Source organism: Mastacembelus armatus, chromosome 13, assembly GCF_900324485.2.
Source record: "Mastacembelus armatus chromosome 13, fMasArm1.2, whole genome shotgun sequence".
Lineage (NCBI taxonomy): Eukaryota > Metazoa > Chordata > Actinopteri > Synbranchiformes > Mastacembelidae > Mastacembelus > Mastacembelus armatus.
This window is the reverse complement of record NC_046645.1, coordinates 1159623-1171701: the sequence shown is the minus strand read 5'-3', so window position 1 is coordinate 1171701 and position 12079 is coordinate 1159623. Positions and strand designations below refer to the sequence as shown.

At 43.3% G+C, this 12079-nt stretch overlaps 1 protein-coding gene across 1 annotated transcript; it reads left to right on the top strand.

The window, feature by feature from the left end:
* The first annotated feature begins 91 nt into the window (after positions 1-91).
* Positions 92-5089, top strand: LOC113133749 (proteasome subunit alpha type-6-like). Its single transcript, XM_026312611.2, has 7 exons — positions 92-425; positions 712-806; positions 1891-1972; positions 2164-2319; positions 2496-2674; positions 4076-4170; positions 4555-5089. Exons 1-7 carry the CDS (start codon positions 350-352, stop codon positions 4610-4612), a joined length of 741 nt encoding a protein of 246 aa, XP_026168396.1. The 5' UTR covers positions 92-349; the 3' UTR covers positions 4613-5089.
* The last annotated feature ends 6990 nt before the right edge of the window (positions 5090-12079 follow it).

The window sequence follows — 12079 nt, the reverse complement described above, 5'->3', positions numbered from 1 at the left end:
CAGAGACAGGGGGCTGTGCCTCTCCCATCCATTCAAACTCCCCCTAAACCCGACACAGCTTTTTCCTCTCGCCTGTAAGAAGCGCCGCGCACAGCGCAGGTTCATAGTGTTGGTGACAGACACAGACCAGTCCGCCTGGTTGACTTCCTTATTGGTGGAGCTGCAGCTCCCTGACTGAACTGCAACTGAAAGAGAAAGTAAAAAAACCAAACCCCGTGTGGGGGAAGTAACTCCATTATTCTGCTCTTATCGTTCAGACATGTCTCTTATTGACTGAGCGTCAGACAGAAAATAACCCTCGATCAGGCATAAAGACGCGTCAAGTGCGGCGAAGATCATCTGAGGAAAGATGTCCCGCGGTTCAAACGCAGGTTTCGACCGACACATCACCATATTTTCACCAGAGGGCCGCCTCTACCAAGTCGGTAAGAGACATTTTGGGTTGGTGCACAAAGCCTCTAATGTTACAATGGGACATGATCAATGCAGCTTTAGCGTCTTTCTTTTTCACTATTTACCTCTCAAACCTAAATCTGTGTTAAACCTAAACTAACCTAATTCTGCTCCTTTTAAAGGAGTGTTATAACTTAACCCTCAGTCCCACTAATATATGCACTGTTCTCTGGTTATTAACAGCGTTTGATATGAAGTGCTTATTACTTTATTCTGACCTGTGTGACCTGTGTGTGTGTGTGTGTGTGTGTCCTGCAGAGTATGCCTTCAAAGCCATCTCCCAGAGTGGGCTGACCTCTGTGGGTGTCCGGGGCATAGACTGTGCTGTGGTGGTCACGCAAAAGAAAGTGCCTGTAAGAAACGACACACACACTCAGACATCCCTGTGATCGCAACTCAGATATGTAAAGCATTCCCCAGGCTCTCACTGTAAACCATAACCGCCACGACTGAACCCCTAACCCCAGATCTGACCCCAAACCTGAACCTGATTCTAGCCTGAACACTGAAGAATCACTCAGCGTGTTGAAGGTGTGAGGACTAGAAATACGATCCTCACAAGGATCATAACAACTAGAGAGACACGCACACACACTCGCTGATATTTGCAAAGTTGGTGATAATGTGAGTTGAAGCGACGCAGTGAAGCGTCACACGAGTCATGACTCCAGATTTTTGCTGACCCCATTAACATGATGCTACCCTAACTCTGCAGCTACGCTGTCAAGTCTGGATCAGAGACGACCGGTAATTTTGGCAAAAGTCTATAACATATGGGAAGACGGCAAAGTTAACGTACTTTGGTCACCACCTGTAAATTTCACATTCTAGGCGTTATAGGTAAGATGCCTGAGTGAGTCTAGCTGTTTGAATATATATTCTTACAGTGAATATGACCAAGGGCGGCACAGTGGGTTTAGTGGTTAGCACTGTTGCCTCACAGCAAGAAGGTTCCTGGTTTGAAACCCATCAGGAGCCTTTCTGTGTGGAGTCTGCATGTTCCCCCTGTGCTTGTGTGGGTTTTCTCCAGGTCCTCTGGTTTCCTCCCACAGTCCAAAAACATGTATGTCAGGTTGATTGGTGACTCTAAATTGCCCATAGGAGTGAGTGTGAGTGTGTGAGGTTGTTTGTCTCTATGTGGCCCTGTGATGGACTGGGGACCTGTCCAGGGTGGACCCCTGCCTTTCACCCAAAGAGAGCTGGGATAGGCTCCAGCAGGTCCCTGGGACCCTGGTTAGGACTAAGGGGGTCTAGATGATGGATGGATGGATATGACCAAGCACCTTTATTTAAAGCTGTATGTTACATGGACTTAGTATAAAGGTGTTGCCTCTTTAGACAGATGCATCTGATTTATATAACACATCTGTTTCTATTTCAAATCATCAATTACTTACTTGTCAGATGAAACAGACACTTAATGTCTCTCAACTGCAGGACAAGCTGCTGGACTCGTCCACTGTTACCAATATGTTCAGACTGACCCCTCGTATCGGGTGTGTGATGACTGGACACAGTGGTATGTATTCAGGAAACACACAAGGTCAAGAAGAATTTTATTTTGGGTGATGTATACAATATGTTCATGCTAAGTGGACAATGGTGTAAACTATGAATAGTCTTATTGTCATCACACTCATCATATTGATTAAATAACATTAGAAACACCAGGCGTTTATGTTGCTCAATCGTCTCTTCTGTCCTCTGCAGCTGACAGCCGTTCCCAGGTTCACCGGGCACGAGTGGAAGCTGGAGAATGGAAATATAAGTTTGGTTATGACATCGCAGCGGACGTGTTGTGTCGTAGGTTGGCTGATATCTCCCAGGTCTACACGCAAAACGCTGAAATGAGACCTCTAGGCTGCTGTGAGTGGACGTCACGATTTGAGCCCCTGGGTGTTCGTCTCTGATGCTTTTCTTGATTTTATTTTATCAGCAGCACAATAGATCACACATTCACTGCACATTCTCACTGGTGTTTCTCCAAAGCTTCTTATTTATCTATTTATCTTTTATCTGAATTTGTTCACTTGCCTGCCCAGGTATGATCATGGTGGCTATCGACCCACAGCAGGGTCCGGTCCTGTACAAGTGTGACCCGGCAGGCTACTACTGTGGCTTCAGAGCCACGGCGGTCGGAGCCAAGCAGACTGAGGCGAACAGCTACTTGGAGAAGAAACTGAAGAAAAAGCCTGAACTGACCCACGACAGGACAGTGCAGGTAGAGTGAAGTGTAATGATGTTTAGTGAGATACGTGAATTGTTACTAGTTGAATCCTCAGATGTATAAACATAGTCTGGGTGGAGGATGATCCTTCAGTGAGTCTGTATCCTAATGAAGTAACTTTGAACTAAACTGAACACCTGTCTATTAAGACATTTATTACATATGATCTAAGAACAAGTAGGTATCTTGTTGAAAGCCAAGCGGGGTGGCACGGTGGAGTATTGGTTGGCCGCACCATGAAGGTTTTGGGTTTGAGTCCTGTCTGAACTAGCCCCAGCCTGTGTGGGTTTTCTCCAGGTAGGCCGGTCTCCTCCCACAGTCCAAAGACATGCGGCTCGTGGTTTGGCTAATTGGTGACCCCAAAGTGCCGCAGGTGTCAGTGTTTGTCTCTGTGTGTCAGCCAAGAGACAGACTGACGATCTGTCCAGGGTGAACCCTGAATGTGTCATCTGTGTTTGGCTCCAGCCCACTGTGACCCTGAATTGGACTAATATAGAGAATGGATAGATGAAAGTCAAAGTCGTTGAGACTGGAGTCATGTTGCAACCACATGTCTGACTACAGGAATGTCTGTGGAACAAAAACAGTGTTTTCCATGAGATCAATATCCTTCTCCTCTATAAACTGTACAGCTGTGATCACTGAGGGGAAAAATAACTCCCAGGTTTGTCAAGGTATCTTCAGGGTAATGTCCTAAGTAAATCCATCCATCATCTGTACCCACTTAGTCCTAACCAGGGTCCCAGAGAGTCACCAATCAACCTGACATACATGTTTTTGGACTGTGGGAGGAAACCAGAGTACCTGGAGAAAACCCACACAAGCACAGGGAGAACATGCAGACTCCACACAGAAAGGCCCCTGATGGGTTTCAAACCAGGAACCTTCTTCCTGTGAGGCAACAGTGCTGACCACTAAACCCACCGTGCTGCCCTGGAGTAAATCTACAGCTGAATAACTTTTAACAAAGAAAATAAACCTGTTAGCATGATCCAGTCAGAGCCCAGACCTTAACCCAACAGCGATGCTGTTTACATCCCAGTAAAACCACTGAGCTGAAGCAGTTCTGTGCAGGACACTGTCTGATCCACAGCTACATGAAGTACAAGGTTCAACCAGTTATACCAGCACTGTAAATAATTTTATTTTAATGGGTGTGTTTAATAAAGACACAAATTATTTTTGTTTTTAATTCATGTGACTGTGATATTCATGGAATGGACTGATTGCCCCAGAATCACTGAGTTAAACTAGTTAATACACACCACATCCTTTCATCCACAGCTGGATTTTCAGTGTTGCTTTACCTAAAAATCCAGTTTAAAGGTCTGACAGTGTTTGTTGTTTATCTATTTAAGATTATTAGCACAGTAACCCCCCCCCCCCTCTTCACAGATGGCTATATCCTGTCTGTCTTCTGTTCTGTCCATGGACTTCAAGGCTGCAGAGCTGGAGATCGGTGTGGTCACCAAAGACAAACCAAAGTTCAGGTAACCGGACTCCCACGTTTGCTGTGTTGAATAGTCACAGCTGCCTCGGCTCTGGAGTTTTATGTTTAACATGACACACACAGATCACACATATTTTATTTATTCCAATATTGTCATTTGCTTTTTTTCTGTAGTTTTGACTTTATCTTTTTTTTTTGTAGATGTAATTGTGAGCACATATCACCATTTTGCTCTGAAAGCATTAGCCTGATGCTTTTCCAGTGTCTTAAAATAGGTGGAATTAACCTTTTTTTGAATTGATCTAAATGCTCCTGTGATTGATGCACTAGTTTATTTTGAATGTCCATTTTATTTAGTTTTTTTTTTTTTTTTTTTATCTATCTTGCATCACTTCCTTCCTTATTTTCTCTCCTGTTCCTGCAGGACACTGTCAGAGGCAGAGATAGAAGAGCACCTGGTAGCCATAGCAGAACGAGAGTAGCGATGCTTCCTCAAACATCAGAACATGACTCTTCGTTGTATTTCATTTTTAGTGCAGTTTAACAACCCACTTACCAACAGTCTAAACTACAGAATAGCACTCACTGTTACACATGTCTCCAGAAAGCTAAACCACAGACCAACAAATAAGGTTTGAATCATTATAATTTACTAAACATTTCCAGTGGACTTTTTAAATTTAATTTACAGGGGACGCACAATGTTAAAAAACAGATCTGGCACATTAAAGTGTCTTTACTGGACAAAACAAACCACCTCAAGACTTCAGAACATACTGTATTTCTATGTTTTTAATGGGAAAATATTTGGGTCCAAGTTATTCTTTATGAGTTCCTCTGCTTTTGTTAGGATGTGTACAAAATATTCTCATACAGTTTATTTATACTGTAAGTTTGTAACACCATCATTGTTGTCCGACTCACTGAAAACCATTTAATAAAAATGATAGAAAAATAGACTTGAACACTGCTTGATGTTGCTTTGAATTGAAAAGTTAAGGAAATTACATTAAACAATAAAACAACATTCCCCTTATTCGTCAGCAGGTGGCATCAGTGAGGCGATAACATTACCAGAGGAAGGACTGAATTAATGTAAAACATCCATCCATCCATCATCTAGACCCCCTTAGTCCTAACCAGGGTCCCAGGGACCTGCTGGAGCCTATCCCAGCTGTCTTTGGGTGAAAGGCAGGGGTCCACCCTGGACAGGTCCCCAGTCCATCACAGGGCCACATAGAGACAAACAACCTCACACACTCACACTCACTCCTATGGTCAATTTAGAGTCACCAATCAACCTGACATACATGTTTTTGGACTGTGGGAGGAAACCAGAGTACCTGGAGAAAACCCACACAAGCACAGGGAGAACATGCAAACTCCACACAGAAAGGCCCCTGATGGGTTTCAAACCAGGAACCTTCTTGCTGTGAGGCAGCAGTGCTAACCACTAAATCCATCATGCTTCCCTATTTAAACATATTTCCCCAAATCAAATCATTGTAGGTTTGTCCATGTGTCCATGAACATGATCTATATCCATTTACCAGAAAGTCTTCTTCTCCTCTGGGCTGCTCCCTTCAGGGGTCTCCACAGCCAATCATCTGCCTCCATTTAACCCTATCCTCTGTATCCTCCTCACCCACACCAACTATCCTCATGTCCTCCGTCACTACATCCAAGAACCTCCTCTTTGGTCTTCCTCTAGGCCTCCTTCCTGGCAGCTCTAACCTCAGCATCCTTTTACCAATGTATTCACTGTCCCTCCTCTGAACATGTCCAAACCATCTCAATCTGGCTTCCCTGGCTTTTTCTCCAAAACAACTAACATGAGCCGTCCCTCTGATGTCCTCATTCCTGATCCTATCCATCCTCATCACTCCCAGAGAGAACCTCAAGATCTTCAGCTCTGCTACCTCCAGCTCTGCCTCCTGTCTTTTTCTCAGTGCCACTGTCTCTAAACCAGACAACATTGCTGGTCTCACCACTGTCTTGTCCACCTTTCCTTTCATTCTTGCTGACACTCTTTTGTCACACATCACACCTGACACTTTCCTCCACCCGTTCCAACCTGCTTGCAAACGTCTCTTCACTTCTTTTCCACACTCTCCGTTGCTCTGGACTGTTGACCCTAGGTACTTAAAATCCTCCACCTTCTTCACCTCTGCTCCCTGTAACCTCACCGTTCTACTTGAGTCCCTCTCATTTACACACATGTACTCTGTTTTACTGCGGCTCAGCTTCATTCCTCTCCTTTTCAGAGCAAACCTCCACCTCTCTAGATTTTCCTCCACCTGCTGGTCTGTCCACTGCAGGTAACAACGATGTCAGTGAGCTACTTCATGTGACCACAAGATGGCGATGTTGTGCTTTGTTCAACTTCCACTGTTTCATAACAGAATTCAGTGTTTCTGCTTCCACCTTTGGAACCAGGGAAACCAATTTTGACTCTTGTGAACAGTTACACTTCCGAGTCTTTGCAGATTGCATGTGTGTGTGTGTGTGTGTGTGTGTGTGTGTGTGTGTGTGTGTGTGTGTGTGTGTGTGTGTGTGTGTGTGTATCCGTCACTGAATTTCCACCAGAGTGACACAACAATCTGTGGATATGGATCACTGTCATATTTAATTACTAAATGTCACCAAGCAGTCTGAATGTATAGGCATTCCTCCACAGACACACACACACACACACAGTGACATGTACAATAACTACTCACACAATGACAGAACAGGTGTGTCACTCGGCTTTTACTTTATTAAAATACATGAGAGGGAAATGCTGTGGCTTTACAGAACTTCAATACAAAACTGACACTACATCAAACATTTTATCAACATCATTATATGTTAACGCTTCGTTAAAACTATCAAAAACTTTTATAGTTAATTATCTGAAAGCCAAACACAGTAAGTGCCTTATTATATAGTGTCCCTGTGTATTTGTGATAGTGGATGTAAACCACTAGGATCCTTCGTATAGACATCCTGCAGGTTTGTCCCAATTCCACACAATAATAATACTGTAGGAAAGAAATTTTAGAAATGTTGGACTAGTACGTAATAAACACCTGAGGGACTGAGAAGATGCATGGGTCAATAGTAGATCTAGGCTGGGAGGCTGGTGTCAGTGAGCACCAAAAAGCCCTGCTGGTCTCAGTCTCAGTGTAAGACTGTTCTAACCTACACTGATCCTTTGACTTCATACTGCATTTCATGACAAATAGCTTTATCCAGAGGACTAAAGTAAAAGGTTGGTTTTGAGGTTGGGCATGTTCCACGTTGGTTTCTTCGTCCCTATGTCACTTCATGTGCAAGTCAACCTGGAAGAACACAGAACACAATCCTCTGTTTAGACCGTCGGCCATCCAGGCTGCAAAAGTGCAAACAAACATTGAGGACAGATCCAGAAATCAGTCACTCAGAGGCGTTTACAGTAATCATGCAATGAGCTGCAGCAATGAGACACCATGTCATTTGACCGTCACGGAGCTGGGTGTGCCGACTCTATGGTGTCCTTATTCAGATGAACTGTCCGTACTGGACATGTAATTGGATCACAGGTTCATGTGTGTGTGCCCAGATCAATAGATGATGAGTGGGTTCTCTTCAGGTGTTTCAGTTTCAGGGTCCTGGTATTGTGCACGCTGACTTCCTGTCACACTGTTGTGTTTTACTGGAGCACTTGAACTTATCAGAGTCATCATTAATGTTACACAAACCTTGCCAGTTCTTATTTTCTCAGCTAATCACTAATTAATACATAACCTGAAAGTCTGTGTGGTCTTTTAAGTCAATGAGACTCTGAGTCCTCCTGACCTTTATGAATGTTCTGAGTCTACTATCCAAAATCTGCCAGTAATAAACTCACCTGGGTTTAAAGCCCTTGGACCCTATTATAATCTTTCCCTCTTGCCTTCACCTTCCTCACTTCACCCCTTCACCACATCTCCTCTCTCAACTCTGTTATATCTCCACTACCTCTGTCTTCCTCGATCTGCACTCACCTCACATCACCTTAACCGCTACTTCCACCTATTCAGCACCTCCTCACCCAAACGCCTCACATTGCTCCACTCCACATTCTCCTTGCTCTCCCCCATCACCCCCTTTAGCTGAAAATTTGACCCTGTGGCTGGCGTCTCCTGGTACAGAGACTGCTTGCCAAGCTGAATGGACCCAGAGCATCGGGTAGCCAGGCTGTGTGTGTGTGTGTGTGTGTGTGTGTGTGTGTGTGTGTGTTGGGTCACGGCGTGGGGATTAGGTGTGTGTGAGTGATTGAGGGTGACAGCGGCCCTAGCATTAGGGGCCCTGTGGCAGATTTCCTAGGCCTGTTTTAGACACACTAAGCTGGATTTACCAGCAGCAGTGTGTCAGCAGTGATGTAGCCTGCCTGGACCTCCTACAGAACTTGCTCTCTCTCACACACACACACACACACACACACACACACACACACACACACACACACACACACACACACACACACACACACACGTACACCCTTGACCTCTGACCCTGTCTATCTACCTGTAACCAGTCTGACTGTCCCATCTTCCATTTCTCTGCATTTCCATGTTCATCTCTTAGTGGCCTCAGTTTAAAATCTCAATCTTATGTTTGTTCTAATTTTTTTCGTAGTGCAGCATCACCGGACACTCGACCCCAACACAATTAAAAGCTCCTAACAAACTCAAATTTGCACAGAATCAAATTATTTCAGTTTGAATCAAATGAAGTCCAACTTCCTTTGGCCAAGTTTTCCATGAATTTGCACCACTGACTATTAAGGTAAATATTGCAGTTTGTGCAGCACATAGTTAATTGTGATCATGGTCAGATAGTTGGTGTAACATTGTTCTTCTCTGTACTTTGCTTTCAGTCAGCAAACCAGCCGGGCAGCTAATTTTGATTGAGCTGATTATGCAAATCGACTTTTTGTGCCTCCTTCTGATGTAACATTCTGGTGCTTGTGGTCTGGACAGGGCTCTGTAGAGACAGCAGCGAACTGCACATGCACCATCCAGCTAAATGTGCCAGTGTCACGACATGGAAAGGGCTGTTCATTATGACTTTAAACCCAACAGCTTCTCAGAGTTTGAAGCCAAATTGTTTTTGTTCGTCCTCTGCACAGTAAAACTGCATGCTGGCTAGACCGTGTGTGTGTGTGAGGCCACGTATTGATCGATTGTGTGTTCTTTGTGCGACTTGTACACTGTGAATATTTAAGTGCACACCTTTGTCTGTGTGTGAGCTGGTGTGTGTGCATGGTCCCAGATCTCTGTTACAGCCTGTCCATTGTGAAGGAGAGTGTTGAGCAAGATCCTGACCCACCAGCGGGCACTAATCAGACGCATTCCTCGGGATTAAACAGCCAATTAACAATAAGAGAACCATTGTGGCCCCGTCTCCGTGTGCGTCACAGTTAAAGGGTTTTGTGTGTGTACCTGTCACAGTGAGTGCATGTGTGTGCAAGAATGTGTCTGCGTATGTGCAGTGTGCTTTGGTCGTTCAAAAAGCTCTGAGATCTTCCACAGTGTGTTGCACTCTCTAAGTTTTTGTTCAATATGTATTCAGCTTCAAAAACAGATCCCATTCACACCATGTGCAGTTTAAAATATGTCAGAGATCGTACTCTGTGTGTCCTGCATCCAATATAGAGGCTCCAGGTCACATGACTGTGTGTGTGTGTGTGTGTGTGTGTGTGTGTGTGTGTGTGTGTGTGTGTGTGTGTGTGTTTTAAGACACTATTCCTAATGACGCATGTTAATCCAAGGTTTGTTCAGGCACTAGTGGCAACTTTGACTTTTATATGTTTATAGATTTATGTAAACAATGCAATCACCATTCAGTTCAGTTTAGTGGTCTATATGTCGTGGGTCTGTTGTGCTTATATGCATACATGTGTGTGTCTTTAATGACTGTGTGTGTGTGTGTGTGTGTGTGTAGAGTGGGTATATGCATCAGTGTGGCACGTGTCAGAGTGTGGCTGAGGATTAGTGAGGCTCAGGGCCTGTTGCTCCACTTCCATGATTACTACTGCTGTCTACTGCCATATGGGGTGGTGGGGTTGCAGGTGGGGGCTGGTGGGGTGTGCAAGCTACTGTACCATGTTACACACACACACACACACAGCTTGTTTCTGTAAGAATGTGTGCCTAATGTAATATCAATAGTTTTCAAAACAGAAATAATTATTTGTTTGTTGATTGTGTTTTTTCATGATTTAGTTATATTTCTTTCTATTTTTCTATTTTTTCTATTTGATTTATAAAATATTGATAAAACTGCATCTATACATATAATTATAAATCAGATTTTTGAAGAAACTGAAGAGAAAAGTTACTTAATATTAGTCATGTATAAATTTTATCACTTATGCTTTAGATACGTTGCTTTCGATTAAGTTCAGTTTTTATTACTCAGGTTATGATTATGTACTAGACATTTTGGTGTGTTTGACTATTGGAACAAAAGGTTTTCTAGTGTTTTTATTTTTAAACTCTAAATATTCAAACACAACTGAAATTGCTCGACTACAGGAAGTGTATGAGTATGAGGCCACGAACAGGTGTTAACTCGCTAAAACCCCAGACAATGGACAAGGCGGGGGCTAAATGATGACAGCAGACACACACACACACACACACACACACACACAACATACAGACCCCCTTCTGCTGTCTGCAGTGGATTAGAGGTCTGTCTACCCGCAGAAGACAGCAGGACACACACATGCACACAGCAGGAGGTCTGAAGTCTGTGAAATTGATCAAGATGCTGGCTAGACATTATTTTACAGATCTGATGTTCAGGTTAATACACACTGTCCCACCACTGAAAGACCTTTGAGAAGCTGGTCAGGATTTTATCTAAATGCAGATGCAATCATTAAAACATAGATTCTGTGGGGTTTTTTCCAGTAATAGACAGAAGGAGAATCTGTTTTATAAAAAGATGAAGTCTCATCAATGTAAATCTGGAATTCTCCAGAGTCCACAGATCTAGTTGTCAGCTGGTTAACACCCCTGGGGTGAAACTCCTGCTCACAGGTTATATTCTCAAAACAGTAAAATAATCATTTAGCCTGTTTCTGTGTCCAACTCATGGATACACACATTAAAATTAGCTTTATATTCAGGATACAGTGAATAACTGGTGGAAAATTATAAGTAATTTGAGTAATTTGTGCAAATTTTTGCAGTGGACATTGTTTTTCTGGATAGAAAACATATTTAATTGCAAGATGAATAAACTGATTTTATGTTTGTAACATGCAGACATACTATTAATATGAAATAACATTTTAACATGGCATAACGTAAATGGTTTGACTGGTAGGTAAACAGACACACACACAGTGTATATACCACATATGTAGGCCTAGTTCATCACTATACAATTGACCACAGCCAGGAGCCATGACAGATATTAGGCAACCCTCATAAATAAACACCTGTGCTCGTGCACATGTGCTCTAAACACGTATACACACACTGTTGGTGTGTGTTGTCAAGCTAACAGCAGGGCCAGTTGATGTAACCTGTCTGCAGCATGGAAATTCATTATATATACGGCACATTGTGTTACTGTAGATGGAAAACTAGAGCCGTGCAGGGAGACACATGGTCTGGCCTGGACTCACGCAGAGTAATCCCCACATCACTTTAATGAAGAGCTAACACACAATGACCTCAATATCCACACACACACACACACACACACACAAACAGACACACACACACACAGACACACACACACACACACACACACACACACACACCAACACTAGAACTATGTATGAACTCACAACATTATAAATACATGCTGAAAAAACAAAACAAAACAAAAAACAGCTTATGAATAATTTAAATAAGAAAAAACACACAATGTTGAGCAAGACCCTCAAACAACTCAGACTGGGTCTACCCTGATGCCCCTCCCATACC

Bases quoted from the DNA above. Each gene is read 5' to 3' on its own strand.
- LOC113133749 (XM_026312611.2), top strand. From the start codon at position 350: ATGTCCCGCGGTTCAAACGCAGGTTTCGACCGACACATCACCATATTT. The intron at 426-711 runs GTAAGAGACATT...TGTGTCCTGCAG, and splicing joins GGGCCGCCTCTACCAAGTCG to AGTATGCCTTCAAAGCCATC. The intron at 4,171-4,554 runs GTAACCGGACTC...CTGTTCCTGCAG, and splicing joins AAAGACAAACCAAAGTTCAG to GACACTGTCAGAGGCAGAGA.